The sequence below is a fragment of the Phalacrocorax aristotelis genome, chromosome 8 (assembly GCF_949628215.1).
Source record: "Phalacrocorax aristotelis chromosome 8, bGulAri2.1, whole genome shotgun sequence".
NCBI lineage: Eukaryota > Metazoa > Chordata > Aves > Suliformes > Phalacrocoracidae > Phalacrocorax > Phalacrocorax aristotelis.
The window spans coordinates 11897279-11922091 of NC_134283.1; the positions used below are offsets into that span (position 1 = coordinate 11897279).

A 24813-nucleotide genomic window follows, 5' to 3' on the forward strand; every position below is an offset into this window, starting at 1 on the left:
TTAAATGGATTTTTTGAGCAACCATTTATTTAGGGGAGCTCTGCTGCAAAAGACACCAAACGCTGTAGAAGGTTACATTTCCATTATACAACTTTTACCTTCGGGGACTCCAACTGTTTCTCGTACAAGAAGCCAACGTACGAGGTGATGGTTACCAGAGCCCCTCTCCAGTTTCGGCTGCAGCTGCAGAGCGCTCCCAAAGAACGCCAGCCTCAGGAGCGAAGGAGCCCAACTCCCGGCCCGTGCCGGGGCCCTTCCCCTGCCAGATCTATGTCTGAGAGCCTGAAGAGACGAGCAGCCCGTGGGGACGGCAGCGCCTGCAGCTCCCGCGCCCAGATCCCCCCGGCGGGCCGCGCCCCCCCCACGGGGCCGGCCGGGAGGGCGGTACCCCCGCTCCGCTCCGCTCCCCGCGCTGAGGTGGCGCCGCCGCGGCCCGGCCCCGCCGTCACATGACAGGCGAAGTCCGGCGAGGCAACATGGCCGCGGCAGCGGGGTAAGCATCGCTCCTGGGCCGCGGGGCCGCCGCCGCTCCCCGCCGGCCCTGCGGCGAGGAGGCGCGTCTGCCCGGCCCCCGACCCGGCCCGGCTCCGCGGGGTGTTGCGCGGCGGCCCGGCTCCGCGGGGCTGGCAGGGGTTTCGGCGAGGCGTCCGGGTGGGTCGGCGGTGCCCTGTCAGGCGAGGGAGGGCCGGGCCCGGCGGCAGGCCGTCGCCGTGCAGCCCGCAGGGGAGGCCGGGGTGCCTGCGCTGGGGCAGGGGCTCCCTGAAATGAAAGCAGGTTTTGGCTGGGACGGCGAGAGAGCTGGGGAGGGGTCCCACGCGCACCCCGGCGGCCGCTCAGGTTACCGCCGGGCCGGCTCGGCTGTGCCTCCCCCCAGCTGTGGGTTAACCTTTAAGTTGCATTAGGCTACGGAAGTCGTGCATAAAGGTGACTATGGGTTACGTAGCGCAAGGTCTCTCCCACATTTTATAGCTCAATTCAGCCATTTCTTCCAGCACTTTAAGAAGATGCCGTTAAAAATGTATCAAAATGAGGGGGGAACTTTTCATAGTCACCAACAAAAAGTCATGCTGGGACTTGGCTCTGGCTCTTTCATCTTTGGGTGGAGATTGCTCCCCTGTGAGGTCCTCTCCGGCCTCTGGTTTCTCCCAGCGCTGACTGTGTGTCCTCTGTGCAGGAACGCTGCTGCCCAGCCCTGCTGATAGCCAGGTTGTGCTGGGGTAGGTAGGTACGAGGACATCCAACAGGGCTAGGACTTCAAGTTGTTAACTTATTTACAAGGAGCACCGAGTTGGCCATGAAGAAAACATCCAGTTTATGCCTTAAACAGCAGTAGTTGATTTTACTGTTTCCCTTCTATCGCTTATTTGCTAGCACTGGTGTTAGTGTAGGCCTCTTGCGCTTCTCTCATTTCATGTGGAAACAGCGTTAAAAATTGGATGGGCTTCAAGCTGATGTTGACACTCCGTTGCTCAAACCAACCAAACACATAAATAAGGCCCAGTCAACAAACAAATTATAACTTCTTGAAAAGTAGTTTCAGTGGTTTTTCATCTTTCTTGAAATCTGAATCCTGTCTGCGTGACCTCAGTAGAACGAAAATGGCAGTCTGTGAATTTTCTTCTGAAAAAGCAGTACAAAAGGTTGACTGAAAAATGGTGTGAAACCCAGAAATGAAATAGGATCTTTGATTACTAGTGTGTTCTGGTGGTTCCATCAAAACGAATCCAAAATGTTAGATGAATCATACAGTAACGAAATGTAAGCTCTCTGAAAACTTCTGAATTAAGCATTGACAATTAACGGTTCCAGACAAATGAAAAATATCCTTTAAAGAAACAGATGTAGTTTAATGTTCCCAGCTACATTTAACTTCCAATATAATAAAATAAAAGAGCTCTTGTGTGGGCTTGGGCCTAAGTGATCATAAAAATTGTATGTGACAGCCAGCAAGGAAACTGTCAGCTACCGTGGGAGGCCTTTACAAGACAGAGCAATGGCTGAATTCTGGTACCAGACTAGAGAAAATGAAGCTGAGCTTCACTTGTCCTGTCCTGGTCTTGCAAGTAGCCACTTCTGACACTGACTAGTGCTTATTTGCAGAAACTTGCATAGCTTCAAAGAGGCATGCACCACAAAGCAGAGCTTGCCTTAAGGTCGTTACCAACTGTGTAACTCTACATGAGAGTTTTGAGTTGAGTTTGTGGCTGGAGACGCCAAAGTCCTTGCACTAACAGAAGAAACAGACATTGAAGGACCAGGTAATGTATTGTACTAATTAAATTCTGATATTTGTGTGTCTTGTGTGATACAAACTGAGTGATTAGAGATCATGGACCAAAAATGAAAGCTTGTAATTCCCTCTCTAGAAAGAACTTTGTGGTAGTATTGTTAGGTGGCAAATAACAGGGAGTTCTATGCTGATTACGCTGGAAGTGGATGTGTATTCGCAAGGTTGATAAACGTGAGGCAGTGTATATGTACCTGCTCAACTTACTACAAGTGGCATAGCAATGACTTTTTATGATTGAAACTGAAAAAGTGCTAAGAGTCATGGCATAGCCACTACTGTGTAGTCACAGGGGTTCGTAACAGTTGGGCTGGAAGGAATACGGAAGAAAGACCAGGCCAGTCATAACCTACTTACCTGCCATTTATTTCTTAGTATCAGAGCAATGGCTACAACAGACTGATGGTTATGCAGCAAGTCCTGTGGGCGAAGACTTTTCTTGTGATCTTGAGTGCTATGAGAGTTTTCTTCCCAAATCATAATTTGTAATAGAAAGCCAGGTGTACAGCCATAGTCTTTTCTGTAAAACTTAAATTCCTCTGTCAGTGCTAGTTTCTGAAAAGAGTTCTCTGTGTAAGTTGTGGAAAGCTCGTGCTGGGCTCATGGGTGCAGAGTGACCCAACCTCTGGAGGAAAAGCAGCACCTGTGGGTGTCTTGCCCTGTTGGTACTCTATCTGGGAGAGTGCCGTTGGTTTGACATGTGAGTGCTTGCAGGAGGGAAGAGAGAACAAAGGGTTTGGGGGAAACAAAGTTCTCTTGAGTCCTCCCTGAAACCTAGCTGGTTTTCTCTGCAGAATTTCAGTTGTGAAAGCAGGTCTGTTGCCTAGCAAGCTCATACAGTCCAAAGCATGTATTAACATACGAGTGCTCAGCAGAGAACCTGAGGACCAGAGAAATATTTGCAACAACGCTCAGTCCAGCCTTCCTCCATCTTGCAGCCCTTGCTGTGGGGCCCAGCATGCTCAGCTGCTCTGACTGTTAAAATAGAGAACAAAGAAGGCCGTATCTGTGAAAAAACTGTGCCAGTCTAAAACAAATGTACAGGGCCAAATTCTGCTGTTGATGAATATTGTGGCATCAAATTCAAGCAGGGAAAGTGGGATCTGTTACGTAAAAGGAAGAACAGAGTTTTGCTGAGGCCTTAGATAAAATGTGCAGAAGAGCCATCATTTTGCATCAGAATGCATTTCAGCTCGAGTGTTAAGATCCCAGTAAAAGACGCTCTCAAAGTGGCTTAGTGAGACTACCAGTAGGAATTGCTGCCTGACATCATTATTTCTCCTTGAGTCTCATTTTGGTTGTCAGAGGTTTTAAGTGCAATATAAGTATTAATAGTAAACTTAATGGGGATGAAAACGTGCCTTTGTAGCAGCTTCCGATGAGCTCCAGGGTGTACAAATAGGCCTGGAGGAGGAGGGAGGTCAGAGTTGTGGTTTGGTTTTTTTTTTTTTGTTTTAAATCACAGGGGAAAAAAACCAAACCACGCCCCCCCCCCAACCCAAAAACTTGTGAAGAGAGTAAAATTACAACGAAGGTTACTTCTCCTACCTTCAAAGCAGTCCTTTCTATGAACCTGTCCATAAGACAGATTGTGCTACAACCCTTGCCTTTTTTTGGTTTTGTTTTTTTTTTATCAGCAGATACAAAGATCTGAGAGTAACCTATGGCATAAGGGTATCTGGCAATGTTCTCTGTTCCCTTTTATACTTGCAATAAGGTGACTATGATTTCTGGGCCCCTGCATAGAGTTACTCCAGCAGGTGGTCTTGCTTGGGATAACAGCATTTCCAACCTCTTGTGCATTGCTGAGCCGTGGCTTTGCACCCAAAAAGCCTTGCCCATGTTTAGTTTAAGGTTCTCTATCTGATTTAAAACTTCCAGCAGCTTTTGCTGGGATTGTATGAATATGCTTTGTTCTTCCTACAGGTATGGGTACCCCAAAATGAAAGCTTATGCTGTGCTACCATGCTATGCTGATGTGCCGCAATAGGTAGTCTGTAGCCCTTGTAATGATCACCTGCCATGGTGCCGGGTTATCAAGTGTGTGTGTGAAGTAATAAAAATAAATGCATTTGGGTTTTGTGCACCCTCAGCTGAACTCCTAGGCAGATAGTTTGAAAATTGGATTAGCAAGAGCAGTCTTTCACCCTCTAAAATTACTTACGCTGTTATATCAAGTAGTTATAAACAAGTAAAATAAAATATTTTATTAGCTCTTTTGTGCTGTGTCTGCAGTAAGAAATTATAGGGTTTATGTTTCAGACGCTGATAAAGTCTTTCAGGAGGTTACTTTATGCAGCTGTAAATCAAAGGTTACCTTTCAGATTGCCTGTGAAAACTATATAATAATTAACAGGTGGAGTTCTGCTTCTCCAAGGTTAAGTCCCTTGGTGGTTAATTTCTTGTCATTTTAACATACTAACAATTTCACTGCACCTTTGTGTCATCTCCTCTATAAGCATATCTGATAGAAATGACCATCTAGCCAGTCAATCTTCAATAAGCTGAGAGAAGCTGAGGTGGAGGGACAAACTGGACTTAAATCACAGCATTTTTTTTTGATAAAACAGTATTAATTTGTAATACTGAAGGTCCAAAGTACAGCCTTCCTATATTAAACATAAAAAAAGGAATGCTTTTAGTTTCTTCTCATCTGATTTAAAACAAACAAAAAAAAATTCCTACAACAAGCTAATGTGCTTCTACTGGTAAAGCTCCAAAGAGTGCAGGTATGGACCTATAACAAATGTGAATGAGTCAGCAATATATTCTTGTAGTACTTTAAACACCCTAAATTACTTAATAACCGGTTTATTTTAAGCGGGAACTCTCTACTTTTAAACTGTAATCTCCCAGTTCTGGCTCTGTTGACTATAATCTTTCAGAAACTTTCTGGGCTGTCTCAGCACATTTGTGCTGCCTTAGGGGCAGGTGGTGATGTACAGCAGGAGGTCACTGGTACCCGGGACATGCTCCTGCAGCCACGCGTTGAGTTCAGTCACTTGCTGAAGCTGCTTGTATGCATGCAAGAATAAACATGTATATAGAAAAGAAATTTGCAGATACCACGTGAGTGTGGGACGTGCTGTTGTCTTGTGTCTGCTGTAGTGTTTTCTCTCCAGTCCCTGTTTCAGCTACTGAACATTTCCCAGGAGGACTTCCTGATGGAGTTTTCCAAACTTAGCGTAACCTTCCACTTCAGTAACTCAGAACTCATTTCCTTCTCTCCTGGTTTGCTTTTACTCAGCTGACCCAAGCTGTTGTGGCATTCTGCATCTACTACTTGTGTTGCTTTACCTAAAGGAATGTAACAAGTATCATACTGTGGGTTGTAGCTGCAGCCAGCACTGCCTTCTGTTGCCATCTTTTTCCTTTGGTACTCGTATGAGCAATGTTTGATAGCTGCTTGAGAGCAATGCTTGTATACAGCATCTCTTCCCCTTGAGTGATTAGCATCCTGTTTGTAGAGTTGAACTAAACTTTCTTTTGTGTTCTAGGCTAAAGTAACAAATAGTGTGTGTCTGAATCTTGCTAACCACTGTCTTTGTCTTCCATTAACTGTCAATTAAAAATTCTTTTCCAGACCCTCTTTTTGGCTGGGGAATGAGACCTTGAAAGTGCCTGTAGCACTCTTTGTCTTGAATAGAAGACGACTATGTGATCGTCTGAGACAGAACAAGGATGTGCAGAAGAATTCGATTGTTCTGCTGCAGGGTGGAGAAGAAACCCAGAGATACTGTACTGATACTGGTATCGTGTTTCGCCAGGTAAGAGCTGAATCAAAACTTCAAATCGAATTAAGAAACTCTCTTCAACTGCATGAACTTTAAAACGATTTTTAATTATTTTGCCTTTACCTTTTTTGCACGTAACCTTGCTTCACTTAAATAAATTGGCTTCCTTATAACATTGCCTCTTCAGCTTCGAGTTACTCTCAGCGCTTTGGTATGCAGGCTTATTATCTGGTTTAAAGGATCTAAACCTGTTCAAGGCCCTACTGCCTATCAGTGTTTAACATAATATTAAAGACAGCAATGGAATATTTCTTAGTTTTTTCAGTCTTGTCTATGACCCCAAAAATAACCTTTTTCTGTAGTGAAACATGTTACAGTGGACCTAAACTGAAATAATTCATAGAAAAGTGTATTTCAAGCTTTTATAAATAGTATATTCCACAAAGCAGTATGTATCTTAGAATTTACAACATTGTGTCTTCTCAGATTGGAATCTTCCTTAAGTACCCATGTGTTCTTCTGTCACAAATAGGACTTAATAACTTGTTAATGTAATGCCAAATGCATTTTTATTCTTTAGGGAAGCTGGCATAACAGAACTTAATTAAAGCATACACCATACTTTGCATGGCTGCTACGGTACTGTGTTTTGTGAATTTAATTGAGCTGTTGTATGTTATGAAGAAACAAAACCAATAAATTCTAATCTAGATAGCGTATATCTTAGTGTAGTTAGTAGTCTTTTTTTAGAGGAGATGCATGTTTCAGGGTATCAGAGCATATGTCTGTCCTTACCAAAATTAATCTCTGTGTTGTTAGGTTTTTGTTGTTTGCTTGCTTGTTCTTAAAATAACTCTCCACTAAAGGCTGTTCCTAGTGCAGCTTCCTCTTCTCTGGGGGAGGTCGGGTCTTCACTTCAGCACTCTGCTGTCATAACCCAATGAATCTGCACTCTGCTTTTGTCTTGTCTCATGTGACAGGTTTGGTTCTTCCTGATGCTACATTCCCTAATTCTAGATTGGAAGAATGTATTTTATTGTGTGGTATATGTTTATTGTGCTGAGTTGACCTGTTTACTACTTATGGTAGCTTCTTAATCTGTCATCCTTTCAGGTTGCCTACAGAGGGATTTGTATTATTGTACCCTAAAACTAATCGGTCTGAAAAGCTTTAGACCTAAACCACCCCCACCGCCCCACCCCCCACCCTATCCAGAAGCAAGAGAGATCCCTCTCAGATACGTGGAAGTAGGAATTAGTATGTACTGTAGTGTATTTTTAGAGCTGGAAGAAGCGAGAGTTTTCTTTTAAGAATATGTTTTGTCTTGACCTAGGAATCTTACTTTCACTGGACTTTTGGAGTAACAGAAGCAGGCTGCTTTGGAGCAGTAGATATTGATACTGGAAGATCCATGCTTTTTGTTCCACAACTCCCTGAAAGCTATGCAGTTTGGATGGGAAAGTAAGATGTATTTTTTAACTGTGTTCCAATGTATCTGAGTACTTCATGTAATGTAACTGTCTGAAAAGCTGGAATGCTCTCTCATTTTAATCAGAGTCCACCAAATCATTTGGTGTGAATTGTAGTGATATGTACATACAGTGATACAGAACGTGATCAGTTGGTATTGGTCATATGGTATAAAATGATCCACCACCATTTGGTAGAGAATACCTTTAGAATTGGAACCCACGGATCTCATGGTATCCATGAAAGGAAGCTGAATCATAAAGAAAAATAGAAATCTTGTGTTAAGACCAAACCAGTTAAATAGTAAAGCAGGCTTTTTCAAGTTGCTTTACCAGTTTGCAGCCACCTTAGCTAATGCAGCTTTTTGAGTGGCAGAAGATAGTTTAGCCTCTTTGATACATTTTTTTGATGTGAACTGACAGACTGGAGAATGTGATTTTAATTCAGTTCTGTGAGTATGCCATAACATCTCTCTTTCTATCCACATTGGTAGTAAATATTGCTCAGTGCCATAGTAATGGAGGAATTGATTTATTTATGTGTTCATTTCTTTTCTCAGTCTTAATTGTATTTATACCCTCTAACAAACTGTAAATTTTTTTTTTGTTGTCTACATTGTCTGAGAACATTGGATTCCTTCTAATTTAATATTTTGAGCTCAGGTTGCTTCACTTCTAATTGAAGCCATCACTTATATTTTAATGCTAATTTTGGGAAAAGGAAAACCATTGCAACCAATCCCATATGCTGAACTGTGCCAGACCATATGGTAGGGCATGGCTGCTGTCTTCTCAGAGATTTTATATGAATATCACTGTCTTAGACCTGCATGGGAACTGAAATTGTTTGTGATAGCATAAAAATGTGACTACTGCTGCCTGAAATATTTCATCTGAGCTGCACCTGTCTGGGAGGGTAGGTTCTGTTTAACCCCGATGTGTACTCTCTAACATCTGTTCCCTAGTGGTGCTTGTTTCCATTTATAGGCAAACCTTTTTCCTCCCCCTAAGTTCTCTTCTGCTGGTTCAAATCAGCTATTTCATACCCACGCTGATTGTGCCTAATCTGAAAAGGCTTAAAAATATTATTGAAATTCCACTGTCTCATTTTGCATTTTCAAACAAAATATTGTGGTGTTTCTAAGCAGTGGCCCTTTTGATTTGTTTGTGCAGTGCTGGTTATTGGTTCATTTACAGAACTACAAGTCTGGTTAAAAGTGGTTTATTGTTGTTGTGTCTTCTTGCAGAGTATAACAAATTTTCTTTATCACAGCATCCTTGTTTTATACATTCTTCTCCTTACCCGTCCTGAATCCCTCTGAATCTTTGTTTTCTCTTCTGTCAGCTGTGGTCATGTACGTTTTCTGCTTGTCAGGAGGAGGATAGATGAATAACTCATTTGTGAGTCAGCAGCAGTTCTGCTTCTTAAGTTGGTTGGCAGGGGGTACTGCACACAGCTAGGGCTTGTGTTCCTTCCCAGAAGACTCAATTTTAAGTCAAAATTAGCACTGAAAGAAAACACAAATAAGTTTGCCTTCCATCCGCTGTGGTTTATGTGCTCTAGTTTGCCATGGAAGTGCTTGTTTCTGTGTATGTGGAAGGCACTATCTACCCACTGAGGAAATATTCATTGAATGTCAATGAAGCACAAATCAGTTCAATGCCTTGTATGATATTTGTGAGGTTGGTATTTTACAGAGGTCTCCAGATGGTCTTCTAGTTCATAGCACAGGGTTCAGTTGCTTTGCCTGGTGTTCATATTGCTTTCTATGTAAGACAGATGTGGGAATCTGCTATGTGAGTTTAGGCAGAAATGCATAGATTATCTTAAAATTAATGCAGAAAGCTCTTTACTACTACTGTATTACTAAATGTATTGTTTGATGTACTGTTGTGCATTCACTTTTGAAGGACATGTATTTGAGTTGTTTTTGAAATGTAGCTTAGGTAATGTGGAAGTTAGAAGAGTTAGTCTTTTTGCCTTGAAGTAATGTAAAAGTGGGGCTTCTTGGCTTCTTTCGAATTGCAGTCTTCGTTTGGCCAAAACCAATGAAGTATATGAGAGCATTTGCTTGGAGATGAGCAGACTATTAGTTTACAAATGAGACCATGAACACTGTAATTATTGTAGTCTCACCAACTGCACTGGTTTTTTTGAGCATTTTTGCATGTCGAGGTGGTGCCTGGGGACTCTGCAGAACAAGTGAACATGGAGATGATGAATGCACTGCCCTGGGCTGTGGTCTGCCAAGGACCCAGCACTATGTAGTGCCTGGTGTTGGGGGTGATTACCACTTCTTTGGAAGTGTTACTCGTCTTGTAGGACTTTTAGGTGAATGAGTATACTCTAAAGATTTTTAAACAACTGTAAGGCTGCCTTTCAGAAGTCCTTCAAGCCAAAATAACCTTTGCAGTTTTAAAAAGTAGGAAGATTTAATTTAACTCACAGACTATGGGACACATTCCAAAAGGCCCACAACCTCTTAAAGTGGCAGTCACAGAATTGTTATGAGGGTAATTGTAGGACTGGTGGTCCTACTTTCATGTTGGGATGGGATTGCAACAACATTCGCTCTGTTTTAAATTATGAGCGTGGGCATTCCTCCAAATGTTGGGCTAGCCCATTTCTTAGTTGTTGGCTAGAAAAATCTTTTCAACTAAGAGAATTGCTTTGCCTATCTTTTAATGTGTACCTCTGCCCCACCGCCCCCTGCCCCTCCCGTTGTTTGTAAGGCAGAAACAAAGGCTCACAAAATGGCTTAGTGGGTAGGCTTTTGCGCTCCTGAAGTGTTTTTCTATTCTTTCTTTTGGAGGAAGGGTTTAAGAAATTAACCTGGTAGCATAAGACTATGAAGTCTTGAGAAGCATAACTGTGTTGTAAATGCCCCGCTTTCTCAGCATGGTCTTAGCGAGTCAGGTTTGTGGTGCAAAGCTGTTAGCAATCATTTCTGTTCCTAGGAAGCATTAAGTTGATATGACTGCATGTCTTGCACAGACACTTCAATTTCACTAATTAATGCTGCACCTGCCATTTACCTCCTTAATTACAAATGACAGAACTAGTCAGTGTGCTTGCTGATTAAAGATATTTTATAAAGTAAAACATACTGTACAGCAGCTGCTTTACATGGAGCGAATGCCAAAATAACTTAATTGCCTTGCCACATAAAGAGTGTTTTTAATGGAAGACAAAAATATTTAACGCTTTCTTGCTCTAACTTTAGAAATACATATTAAATGGGACAGAGCAATATTTACGTGCAATTTCCTGTGTTTTCTTTGAAGCCCTGCTGGCTGACTGGTGAGTACAACAACATTAATCTAGTGTTGCATCCACTGTAAGTAACGTTCTTCCATAAATTTGATTGGAAGCTGTCTATGTTTGCATGGTTGAACCTTGGTGTGGCACTTTGGAGCTGTAATAAAGCACAGTGAAATACTTTGCAAATGTTAATAATTTCTCAGTGACCTAATAAGGAAGCTTTTTAAACACTGTCATCATTTTCTAAGTAGGTTACAACCAAAATCAACCTTTGGTTTTGGTGATTAAACTGGACTGACTTCAGCAAAGCTGAGAAGTTTTACTGCCTTTGGAAATAAAATGCAGAAGTATATGGTTGTTTTTTTTGTTTGTTTGCTTTTTTCCCCAAATGCTTTTATAAAAAAAGAGCTTTTCAGGCTATTTAAGCTTTACACCCAACACCCCCCCACCCCGCCCCCCCCCGAATGTATGTGACCATGAAAACCGGAAGTTAAGAAATCACTTTCTTGATCTCTTTTTCTTAATGGGGATTGGTGAAATTTTGTGGCATTTGTATTTTCAGTAACTGTGAGTATTAAACTGTGTACAGCATGCTATGTTTATCTGACTATATCACGGTGGCTGAGACTGGTGCATTAATTAGCCCTAGGCTTGGCTACAAGAAGGCAAGGTCTGTAGTAAGCCCATTCTATGCAAGCTGAAATTGGAGATGACTCTTTGGAAAGGTAGTGGAGTGTATGTGGGTGCTGTAGGGAACAAACTCTAAATCACCTTAATTGCTCTTCTTGATGTAGATTTTGCAGGAATAAATGACATTTTCTAGATGGGTTTTATTGATGTGATGCATACAGGTCCACTTCTCTGTAGAGTGCTTTGGAGCTGCATATTCAGATAGCATAGTCTAGAAGGGTCTTTGGTTTTACCTTCTGAACTGATCTGCCATATCATCCCCTGGCATTTTTTAATGTTATTTTTTCTCTAAAATGAAATATGTTTGATCTCTTACCACCATTTGTCCTTTCCCCCCACCACTAAATCCTTATTTTCCTGTTTTTTTAAAAAAAATCAGTTTTTAATCACTTTAGGTCATCTTATTACTGTTTTGTACTAACTGGCAACTGCAATTCATCTGCTAAGTTTGTAACCACCTGCAAATGCCATCTGAAGATCTCATGAGCATATTCAGTCTTGCTTCTGTTTCTGAATAGCAGCAGAACTAATTTCAGTCTTTGCAGTATCCCACTAATCAAGACTTGCAGTCCATTGCTGTTTATCATTTTAACTTCTGAGAACATCAGTCTAAACTGATATAGCACTTTTCAGTGTGGTGGTTGGAGGGTTTCCCAGCCCTTGAAAAGCTAATTTTTAAATTTATGTATTTCTTTTCATTTTCTGCTTTAGGCTTTTCACTTTTTCATTATGACTAGTCATTGGCTTTCAGGTCACATCATAGTTTTCCGTCCAAGCCAATTTGAGTTGATTTCGGAGAGTAACAGTCTTGAGAGAGATTTTTATCAAATATTTTACTATTATTCAGATAGTATATCTGTTGCTTTACCCTTCATCCGATCCTTTCAAAACAGTACAATAAAGCTTGTTGCTTTGGATTGACGAGACTTACTTGTGCAATTCCCCATACTGCTTATATTCCATGATTCCAGTTCTCTCTGTAGTACAGTGATTTCCATTTCTAGTCTCCGTTCATTTGTTATGGTATTTCTCTGTGGATAAAAATTACTTTTACAGAATAATTAGGGACTGGATTGCTCTTGCCACTTGACTGATGATTGTTTTTCTCTAAACAGTCCTGCTCAAATGCTCTGACTTCTCAAGTGATCAGTATGGTCATTGTCCGCAAGCCTTGCTGGTCCAGGATTAATGTGTATTGTTTCTATGACTTTTACTTCAGTAATTATTTTTGTAAATCTTTGCTTAAGTTTCCTTGTATTTCTTGTTGAGATTGTTTTAAAGAATAATAGTAATTTATAGCAGTCTATTGATTTGCAATCTCTGCCAGCACACACCTTTAACTGGATGCACAAGTCAGTGATTTAGTTTGTTTTAAAGTGCTTCTTTTTCCTCTCCTCTTTTTGATTGAGGTGTATTGAGAAATAGAACCAGCACTAAGTAAATCTGCTTGACAATGCTGTACCAGAGTTTTTTAATATTCTGATGTGGCTTCAAACCACCACATGAGAAAGTTGAGTCTTGCCTACACATGTCTCATTCCTCTTTTACCACGAGGAATGTTGATAACCCCCTATCAGGCATTTCTTATTTTATACTTTATTTAATGTGCTAGCAGGAGTATCGAGTTCAGTGATATAAACTCCTGATAACATTTTGAAATATCAGAGAATCCAAGTTTTCTTTGATCAGGCGTGCCATGTGTTTTTCCTCTGAGGACTCAGCTGCTGCTGGTAGGAAGGTAAGCTGCAGCAAAAGAAATGCCCCTGGGGATTTTCCAGCAGTGCTCCAACAAGGCTCTGCACCTCCACGCTGCCTTCTACTGTGCAGCTTCCCAGCTTGAGCACAGAGCTCTCTGCTTCTTGTTGGCCTGGATTTGAGAAGACACTCAGTGAAAAAACTCTCAGGTGAAATACCTGCAGTGGTGCCTCTATTCTTGTACTTCTAAAATTCCATGTTCTTGGCTCTTCATGTTAACTTTTCTTTGTTTTTTATTCCCTGTGACCAGCACTCTGTCTGTCTGTACGCCTAGGAAGGACTCTGAGTGTTGTCTGTGTGAGAACCATAAAACGAAGGAAAAAACAAACAAACAAAACTGTTGTTAAAAGAGGATAGGGAAAAGTGTAGTCAATAGTAATGCTTCCTAAGAGCTAAAGGTGAGTGAAAAACAGATTGTGTTTTACTTGCTGTGTACCCCTTTCCTGGTGTACTTGCTGTAGCTCTGGGTGTCAGAGTGCTTGGCCTTGACCTGGGGGATGCTAAGTACTTCTTTGTCTTACAGGGGCAACATGGTATAGTGGATAGGGCACTGTTCGAATGAGTACGTTCTGCCTTTTATTTGTGCTCAATGAGTTGTTGTGGCAAGCTCCTTTAATGTCTTTGTGGTTTAGTTTTCTTTACAAGTTACAAGATGGCAATGCTATCATCCCCTTCTTAAAACTGTTCAGGTCATCTTAATGTTGCTGTAAACATCAGTACTGCTTCCTTTCATGCTATTACTGAATAATATGGGTGCTGTGGCACATGCTGCACACATTGCAGAGCTTGTTGTAGTGCTTTTATGTGTGGGACACAAAATATTGCTCGTTTTCCCCCCCAATATAGGCGTTTTTCCAAAGTAAAAGCAGAACATCTGCTACTGACAGATTCAGAAGTATGTAACTTTCTCAGTTAAGAAGCATGAATTGACACCAGTGTTTGAGTGGAACCCTGTTACTACATAGTGACCTATAAATTGCCCATACCTGCTAAGCCACTGTAATTCTTTTTGTGCTTTTTTTTGGGAAATGAGCTTTCTAATGAGTATTTGTCAGCATTTGCATTATGCTACAAGAAATCTTTCAGGGATTTCAGCGTATAAAAATTTCCTTTGTTACCGTTTTTTTCCTATAATAGTGTAGAGCCCTGCTCTCCAAGGAAGAATTTTATTTCCAGAAAGAAATAAAGCAAAGGTTACCAATTGCAAGTTTTCTGTGGTTGTTTTTTTTTTTTTTTTTTGGGGGTGTGTGTGTGTGTGTGTGTGTGTTATGTTAGCTCTTGATAGTACCTCTTAAATGCTTAAATGCTTAAATGATTGAGGCACTGCCTCTTCATGTAGAATTTATAGAAAACCTAAGGAACTTTTCATCTTTTGGGAAAGCCTGTGGTGGGAATAGCTGAGCTGGACCAGTGAGACTGGATGTTTGAAATAGATAAAATGGGTGGTTCAGCACTTGGCTTTTATTAGGAAGAACCATGAGTGTCTCCTCAATACTTTATTTCTGATTTAATAAGCACAATCGTCTGTATGCTGCTCACAGTTATCCTGATTCTGCATAACCTGCGTGTAGCACTGGGAAGTCCAGTGTCATATTCCCAGCATCCTGTGTCCAGCATCTTGCACGTGGACTCTACCATTCTGTCCCTCTGCTAGGCATGGCTTCGGTTACAGCCCTGGTTACCTTCTCCAGCCAAATCTTCAGTTCAATTTCTTCTAAATTCTGTTATTTTCTCAAAATCCATCTTGCTCTGGACTGTGTCAAAAGGAACAAGGAGTCTGAGTTGATGTGTATGCCGGTACTTCTGTCTTTCAAAGGATAAAATGGAAATCTAAAGAAATGTGGAAAGGGGGTAACATTAAGGTAGTTAAAACATGGCTGGAGGCTGCCTGTGATACCAGCAAGCCTGTTAGTACTGTTTTGTTTTAAATCTAGCTTGATGCCTGTTAATCTTCTTGTTCGAGATCATGAAATTCCTTTTGGATATATAGGTGATTGCATTTTTTTGGACCAAGTCAGGAACATCTGCTAGTATCTTGTAAAGCCTCCTGTGTTGTTCTTTCTAGCAGTTCTCGACACCCTCTTGTTTGGTTAATGCTTTGCCATCTGTTAACTTGATGATATTGTAATGAGGAGGGAGTTTATTGGTGCATTCTGACAGCATTAAAACACTGCTTTTGTATCCCTTTCCCTCCTCCAGCTCTACATGCTTTGCTGATGTATTTCCATTTATCTGGTTTAATTTTTGCCAAGATTCTTATTCTTTGTATGCGGTCTCACTGAAACTTTTACTCTGCTTTAAGCTCATTATAGCAAGGCCTGAGAAATGAGTTGTTGACTGTGTGGAACTTCAGTTGCTGAAGATGATGCCTGTCCAATTTACTCCTTGTGCATGTGTTTCCTCTCATGTAAGTGAGGAAAAATGTGATGTAACTTGTGCAATGACTTGCTGGCAGTAAATGTGTGCATGCTGCAGTGCCGCGGTACAGGCAGACAATATGCAGGCTAATGTAGGCATTTACTTTGCATAGTAGAGACTGTTTGCTCATGACATTTGCCATAAAGTGGTGTTTTATGTCTGTTACTCTTGAATGTGAAAGCTAGGGAGGAATGGAGGAAGCAATACTGTTGTACCCACGTAAAGCAAAAGCCTTTACTGTGAAGTTTGCTAGTTTTAGCTTTTCTGTCTCATTGCATGCAGAATCTTCCTCTTCTGATTTTGTGATACGAACTTGGACAGTTTTTGATGCATTTTAGGTAATAATACTTGTAGGATGTTTGAAGAGAGCACTGTACCCTGAACATTACTGTGTAGAAACCCTTTTGCTTTAAACTTTGTTATGAATAGTGACTTTGATATTCTGTTATTTTTCCAACTGTGTTAATTCTTACTTTTAAATACTGCTTGTAAGAACATTGCTTTCTGGTAATTGCCAGGAGCTGTGGATCTGAAAGACAATAAGTAGTGGATAAGACTTGTGGATCTGTATTTTAATTGCAGGAGAGTCTTTAGTATGCCATGTCTTGCTTTGTGTCAGTACTTACTGTCTTCCTCCCTGACAAAGTAAGAGATCCTCAGAATGGTTGTTGACTTTTCATTTAGAGACTCCTACTGATCCTTTTTAAAATTACATTAAATGAATAATGATAGTTTTTTGGGTAAAGCCAGATTCCGTGCTTAGAAATTGCAGATGATTCTCATCATTTGTCCCTAAGATATGTTTATTGATGGCACGTGTGGTCAGACAGCTTGGAATACTGCTTTATTGTCTGTGCCATGTGGTATTAACTTTGTATTTCCTTTTGTAGGAGAATGGTTACCTCACACTGGAGCTTGTGTTAGGATACACCTATTGCATTATTTTATATGTGACAGGGCAGTAAGGCATCCTTCTTTCAGAATAGCTTCAAAACACAAACAAGGACAGATGTGAAAACGTAAGGATTTCTGTAAAACCATTCAAATCTTAATATTAAGGGATTGTTGTAAATTGTGTAGGTGTAAAGCAACAGACATTGAGAACTGTTCATTTGTAATTTATAAGTGGACATAAAACCTATAATACTTGAGTGTGCTGATGGTTCTCATGCATCTGCCTATTCTAACAAGCTGATCACAAGAGAATTTAGCTAACGGGAAGCTCTGAATGATCCTGGGTGGATGACAGAACAAGCATAAGGGAAAGAATTAGTACAGAATGAATGAGAAAGCAAAACTGGCAGTTACAATTCAAACAGCATCTACTACTACTAGGTGGAAATGGTGCAACTGCCATTTCTGCATTGTTATTAAGGTAAATGTTCAATAAAGTATTTTCATTCTGTATTTGAGAGAAACAAAAAATATGTGAAGCATCACAAATTGATGGCGATGAATTAGTTTCTATTCCAGCAGTAAACCTAGAGAAAGTTAAGTACCTCCTAAAAGTCTTGTTTTTATCCAAATATTTTAAAAGAGCTGACCAAGGGCTTCTCCAGGCTGCTCTAAGAATTTGAGTAGGGAAGAGAAAGAGGCTGCTATTAGCAAAATCTAACAGCAGGACATATAACAATGTCGGATGTCTGAAAATCAAAGCATCTAGAAATCAAACTAAAAATGAAATACATGTGCCTGTTCTGATCTCTCCTGGCTTTTATAATTTGTGAGTCGCTTGCAGATATGTTAGGAAATGTAAGGTATGTAAAAGTAGCACTGACATTGAAACAGCCCTGTGGAGGGACCTTGTAATTCAGTGGACTTTTTCTTAGACTGAGTGTCTGTTAGTGGCCTAGTGCAGAACTGGCTGATGTAGTGAACAGTGTAGCTTCTTAGTGTTAGCAGGGTGCAGAAAGCTAAAGCTTTTTGATTACTCTGTGTTGTGGGGAGAGAGGAGTCCTATGAAACTTTTAGAGGAGATGATGCAGTCAACTTGCCACACTTCAGGAATCTTGGGACCTTCTGCTGTTGCCCTGCTCTGCTAAAGGTGCTCAGATAATTTCTGGGGTGTATACATACATAGCTGTTTGAGTTTGTGAATGTAATTGTTTAGTAACAAAATGTAGAAAGTATAGAAAATGTTTTTAAATTAGTCCCAACTGGAATTTCTCTAATTTTTGTATTGAACATACCATTAAGGACATTTTTTTCCAAAAGAAATAGTTGTACATTGTAGGCTGTGCAGTAAGATAAATAATCTTGAATTAGGAACTCCAGCTGAAATGCTGAAGAAAAGCTAAACTGGACTACTTTAGGAAAAGCTGAATTTCATTTTAGAGCTGATCCACTGTGACAACTGTCCTAGAAGCATTTAAAAAATGCAAATACAAAATGGCCAGTAGGAAAAAGTTGTTAGATATATTAAAGACTGACTGGAAAATCGTTTAGATGCAAATGAAAACATATACATATGAATGTATGTGAGCAATTAGGTTGCAATATATTAGCAGTTGGCTTATATGCATTTCTTTTGGGAATAGCCATCAGCTGTTATAAATTCTGTCCCCAGCATTTCTCTGGCATTTGTGATTTAGATCCATCTCATTTGTACCTCTCTTCTGAATGCAGTTCTGAGAACTAGAACACTCTTTTATCGTGTTGGTATTACGAGGCTCTTGCTCCAGAGTCCTTTAGATACAAACAAATGTTGCTTAATGGAATTCTTACGATAATGTCAAATTTGTACAAATCTCTTAAGATTTGCTGTTATGAATTCTTGTGCAATGTAATGAACAACAGCTTTAAAATGGTTTTAGACAATGAGACCGAGTTTTTATTGGGTTTAAAGTGGAAAAACAACATGGTTAAAAATATTGAAAAAAAAAATTGAGGTTTTAATTTTGTTCAACTATATAAAAGCTTCAAAATATTTTTTTGGTGTATTTATAGATGGGCTGTCAGGGCTGTTCATATTACTGATGGATCAACACAGGAGTCAGTATTCCATTCCTGTTTGAGGGATTGTATTGAAGTGGAGCCAGTTGTAATACTGTGGTCTGTCAAAGTTGGTGGCAGAATCTGCACTGGCATGTTTAGGTTGTGATTTGGTGAAGCATCTTGGTTTTTAAACATGCCATCATGTACCAGTGTGAATTTAGGTAAACCAAATGGAAAAGTTTATTCTAAACTTGGAAATTTTCACTAAGCTGATCAACTGACTGGAATTCCTGGTTACTAGGTTTCAATACTATGCTTCCTTAGTCTTCTACTGGTGGTTTTTTTGTTTGATCACTGTATAAGAGAAATGAGGTATAGCTAACACGGGGTATTACTTTACGGTCTGACTTAACATTCCACACTGTATTTTTATAGTGAAAGTATTGCTGCTGCTCCTCCCCCTCCTCTTCTTTTTCCCATTGCTACCTCAGTAGAGTTTTGTTTATAATAAAGTTGCCACTTGTTATGATTGAAAGGTGATTCTTCAAAATTTGGTGCTTTAATAAAACCTCAGCTGTTAATATGAGACAGTGCATCAGAATTCAAATCTTCTTTTAAAAATGTAGCTTCACATCTTTAGGCCATCTTCAGTGTTTCCCAATTACAATGAAAATCTTGCGAGTAAGAAATCGAGTAGGTGAGCCAGACTGGATAGAAGAACATGGAAGAGGGAAGAGTTACATAGGAAGCATCAGCAGAATGTAAACAGCTTTGATGTTTAATGCAAAATAACTCAAGATTTTTCACTGGACTGGAAGTTGTGATGAACTTGAAGTGGTGAACTAGAGAGAGTCTCTTGTTTAAGGGATCCTTGGATAGCAAAAAATGAGTGCGTTCTTGTAGATAAATAGACGTGCTGGACTCTTACGTTTTCTTTCTAATGGCTGTAAACTATGACATACCAGACTTTTGCCTAGCCACTTGGGCATGCGTACTTGGGCACGATACAGTTCCAGGAGTTTGGAGTTGCTTATTTCCATTATAAGATAAAAAATGATGAGTCCTACTATTCTGGAAGCTAACTATTGATATTTCTGATGAACGCTGGTATTTGTTTGGCTGAAGTTATAAAACTATAGAGAAAAGATACTGAGCCTTTTTAGGGCTGAAGTGTGTTATTTTCTGTAGGGTTTTGCTGATTTGTGTTGCCAGGGAATTTCTGAGCGTTTCACTCCCCCTTCCCACAAAGCCTGTAAATACCAGGCCATTGCTTCTGTTCACCTCTGTTTACAGTAAGGGTTTGGGTTGTTTGGGGTTTTTTTTTGATAGGTAAGGAGAGACATGATTCAATAATATCTGGGATCATGTCTTCTATATGGGTAAACCTTCTAATTAATTTATGACTTGCTGTGGTGTTTTTTTGCATGTAGTCTCTGCAGTGATTAATCAGAATTTGAAACTGGCATCCCATAGAAGCATTACAAAAGACAAAGCCAAACCTAAAAATTGTAACCAATTAACTTATTCCGCCTGCCTGAGAGTCATCTGTAGAGAGAAGTACTCCTCATCTCTGTGTAGTATCAGATGTACTTGAAATTATGATAACTGAATGTAACTTCTGATTTTCATTATGCCAGTAAGCATTCTCTGGAAGGTACCATTCCCTGCGACAGTGATGGTCAGTGCTAGACTTCAGCCTGTTTTGCATTTAAATTGGATAAAAATTAATAGTGAGCCCTGTCTCTGCTAAGGAACTCTGCATTGGTACTTTTCTTACAGTAACTACAATGTTGGTGCATAATAATCTTTAATAGATTCATGCTAAGCTGGGGAAAAAAATGAAGAGACCGGAGAGAATATGGAAAGGTCTCAAGAGAATCATCTTTGCTCCTCTTTCTCCCTGAGCTTTTGTTTTGCCTTCTATACTGCTTTTTCTGTATATGACAGCACAGAATATTTCCGCTTTCATGTAGACTTCCATGTGCACTTTTTCCTTCCACCTGTATGGTTCTGCAAAAGGGCAGGTCTTTGCGGAAATCTTCCCAGTGGGAGAGGTGGCTTCATACTGAAGTATCATGGCTCCTGTGGGATGGGTAGGGAGTGGTAGTTTGGGGGAAGTGTATGTGAATTTATTTTACCATCTAGTCAGAGGTGCTAAATGGCTGAAGAAAAGAAGTGAGTTAGAGCCCTGAGTGCTTCAGAGAAGAGCTGAGAAGTGTGATTCTCTACTTCATACTGAAGGTCTTGCCAACTTCTGAGCAAGGTAGCAAGAACAAGACCAGCATCTCGGAAACATGGCAGCTTGTTGTTAGGTGTGATGGAGTCAAAAGTATCTGGAAGATGACCTAGTTTAATAGCTGAGAGAGAGGACAAAGGATTGTGGGAAGCTGCTGTTTTCTTTCTTTCAAAGTAGAGGAAAAATCCTCAGCCTTGAAAGGATGATGAGCTACTTTTGTTCCTCAGAAAAGATGTTGGAGGGATTACAGCTGGAATGGAATCAATAATGGATTAATATTAACCATAACCAAAGAATTAAATAAGCAGAATTGTGCTGTAGACCACTCAACTAGAGGAGGCAGCTAACAACAACAAAAAAGTAATTGAAAACAGTTTGTGAAAAGACAGAAGTTTTCTTACTGGCATGTTGGAAAATGAGACCTATTCTTACTTCAACTGCATTAAATGAAGTGAATAAAATCCAGCACATTTGTGGGGATACTTTTAAGAAATATTTACTTTACAAGAAACAGTTCTTGAATTCAGACAATGCAGCTGATTGTAAATGGTGCTTTGGAGGTGTTGCTCTAAAGAGCATCTATTAGCATGAGTTCCCATTGGCCATAAATTAGCTGGTTTTACAGTTGGGATTCTTCTGGTACCAGATGAATTGGTTGAAACTGTGAAAGTGAACAAAAATGGAAAGTGCTAAGTTGTGATGCTTCTGGAATATTAAAGTACTTGCATGTGTGAGGAATGAAGGAAGGGAAAAGGAGGTGCCTGTAGGAGAAACAGAGTATGCAGAAGTTGGAGGTAAGGGAACTATAGAATACAGGGTATAGAAAGATAAGAGGATATAGTGATTTTTTTTAATTATATGTAAATTAGCCAGGGAGAGAAGATAAATGATAATTTCTTCGAAATTTCCAACAGCCATGGGAAGAGTCCACAAAAGGACCATTGCAAAAGGGAACATATAAGAAGATATTTTTGTGTTACTTTTGGAGTAGTAGTTTCACAGATAAATAAACTTAAAAAAAAAAAATCTCTGATCTACTGCTTGAGAGCACCATAAATGTTTTCATGTTGTCATTTGTGTCTCAGCCCAGTATCGTTTGGAGCATAAAGGAATGTAAAATGAAAAATGAGTGCACAAGATTGAAAACACGATGTAAATCAGAGCTCTAACCACCTGATACTGTGGGCAGCTATGGCACAGGCCTTTGTTATGGAGTACGTCCTAAAGATGCTGGGCTGTTTGTCCCACCACTTCTACTGTTCGTCACTGCAGGGGTTAGAAATGTTCTTTGGTCTCCAGCCTAATTTATTCTTTCCTTGATTGGTCCCTGATTGGTCATGTGCTCTTGTAGCTGAAGGTTCAGGCCCGTGCACACCTCTTGCTCTCCTGCTGTCTCTCAGGAAGCAAAATGCACAGGATCCACCAAACTCCTCCTCTTCTGACCAAATGTTTTTTCTCCTGTTTTCTTTACTCTGTGGAAGGATGTAAGCTGGGTGGGTGGGTTGTTTTTTTTTCTTTCGAGATTACATTTTCAGAATTACATTGATTATATTTTTTTTTTGGGGGGAGGGGGGGGGGGGCAGGGTAGAGGTTGTAATCGGAGACTAAAGTCTCATGATAACTGGCTGCTACCATAAAGTAAAAGAATGAGCAGTGGTTCAGCCACTGGTACTGGGGCTGGTGGGGGAACCCTGGAGTGCTGAACCATGCCAGCATCTGCCCCAACTGACTGCAAGTATATCTTTCATAGGACTCCCGCATTCTTCTTGCATTTAGAAAAAAGTCTCTGGGAGACTTGCGGGAGAAGGCAGCAGAAGTGATTTCATTTTGGACATGGGCATGTAAAGTTGCACATCCTGTTGGGTTAGAGGAGTGGAACTCTGCTGTCCTGAGGAATAGAGGTGGCAGAGCCCATGTCTTCATAGCCCTTCTATGCTATGGACATTCTAAGTCCACTTCATGCACCCATCAGAGGGGTTGCCAGGGTAGGAAATGAATCTTCTGTTCATTCTTTGAATATAATGGAGAGCAAACCGGTCTTTTGCTATTCCACATCCTTCCAGCATCTGATGAGTTGGAAAGTTGTACACAAATGGCATGGCAAAAATCTTCAACAAAAGTGTCTTGTGTAGAGTGAATCGGGAGGAAAAAACCCTTTAATTCAGGAGGAGAATCCAAGCATGGACTGGATTAAAGCATGCTGATTTTTGTAGCAGTGGCATCTTTCTATATAATCTCCTACTTTGAGAAATGGAGTCAAGGATAAGATTATTAAAACATTCATCGTATCTGATCCTATTGTTGTGACAGTAGAGGACATTGTTTCTTTGTCCATGGCCTTATTAAATACAACACTAAAGCTAAAACCAAATGTTTCTTTTGTTGTTTTCTAAAGGATTCATCCCCCTGAATTCTTTAAGAAAAAATACGCTGTGGATGAAGTCCACTATGTGAATGAGGTGAGTTGTCTGTGTCTCTGAATATTTTTCTGTGAATACAAAAACAATATGTGACAGTCATTTTACTTAATTTCAGTCCTCTGCTTACTGGATATCTCTTGACTCGGTGGCACATTTTTTTGCCCTCAGTTACTGAAAAGTGTCCTTCATTCTTACAAAGCACTTGTAATTTTTTTTTAAAGGCTGCTTTTTGAGCTGAACACTAAGGTCTTAATCCAAAGACAGTGCCATAAACATATTCTGTGCATCACGAGACCTGTCGGTCTGTGTCTTTATCCAACAGAAATATGTTGCTAAATACATTTTTTGCAATGCCTTGGAGATTTGAGGAGATTGCTGTCAGGGAGGTTGCATGTCCTAGCTCTGACTTGGGAGTCTGCATTTATTTTATGTCTCCAAAGAGCTGCCTCCAAAGAGCTGCCTGCCTTGCTCTTAGTTTATGTTGAATCATTCTAATGTTTGAATAAGCAAATATATTCATATTTTTAAATGCAAGTGTGTCTTGCTTAGTCAGGTTTCTCATTTCATTTCATTTCTGAGCAGATGTTTGTATACTTATGTACCTGGCCAGTTGTCTTGTCTTTGGTAGGAAGGCTCAGCAGGGTGAGGGCTGTATTGCTGCCAAACTCTGTTCGTGATTTTCATGGAGACCAGCTTGAAAAGGAATACTCTAATACTTCTGTCTCTGCAGAGCACTAACTCTGACTCACTAGACCAAAAATTTTGCCCTCATCAGCTGTGGGGATGTTTAATTTCATTTTGATAATGAGTACAGCAATGAAGTGAAGTTTGATGCTGTATTTCAGTAGCTGAAGGTGGAGGAAGCTGTGGAGAGGTTGCTTTTTGATGTATGTGAGTTGGAGTCATGTAGAGTGCAGGCACTCCAACTCTCATCTGTCAGATGGTGAAAATTGCAAGTGGAAAATACATGTTTTATTTTTAAAGATCACATTTATTTTAGGTCACCTTAGTTGTTTTGGGTCACTTTCCATCAGCAAATGCCTTTATTACAGTTCTGTTCTCTGCTTCCTTACTGCTTACAAAAACTCATTGATGGCAAAAATTGCTCTTTATGTGGGTCAGTAAATTGTCCCAACATAAAGGCTATTTCCCACCTGGACTACATGGGCTGAAGGTAGTGGCTGTTGAAGCTTGCAACAAAACTGTTCAGCTTTCAAAGGTTCTGTCTGTAACTTTTTCCTGGTTTGCCAAGGAATTGGTTTTCCACTGTCATGACACTAGGGGCCTTATTTACAGGACAGTTTCACGCCAACAAATGACCAACCTGTGTGAGTGTGTAATCCTGATATTTCATGAAGAGAAAAAAATGTGGAATTGGTATTTTTATACCTCACTGATAGATGCTTTCTTTTGTTAATATTATTAGTGTGCTATTAAGCTGGTTTAAAGTTGATAGAACTGTGCTCCGTGGAATTACATCATATGTTCTTTGCCTCAAAGAACTTGTAATTCAGTGCCCACCTTTCTGCAGCTGCTCTGAAAGCCCAGTTCTCTACAAGTCCAATGATTTTGTTCTCATGAACAACAAACACATGATTTGTAAATGTT

At 40.3% G+C, this 24813-nt stretch overlaps 1 protein-coding gene across 2 annotated transcripts in view; it reads left to right on the forward strand.

Moving 5' to 3' along the window:
* The first annotated feature begins 385 nt into the window (after positions 1–385).
* The window catches only part of PEPD (peptidase D), a 144043-nt gene continuing 119615 nt past the window's right edge, over positions 386–24813 (forward strand). For both annotated transcript variants that reach the window (XM_075101399.1, XM_075101400.1), the window contains exons 1-4: positions 386–493; positions 5871–6054; positions 7355–7482; positions 23181–23244. In XM_075101399.1, the coding sequence (XP_074957500.1) occupies positions 450–493; positions 5871–6054; positions 7355–7482; positions 23181–23244 (420 nt within the window). In that variant the 5' untranslated portion in view covers positions 386–449. The remainder of the gene's footprint in view (positions 494–5870; positions 6055–7354; positions 7483–23180; positions 23245–24813) is intronic.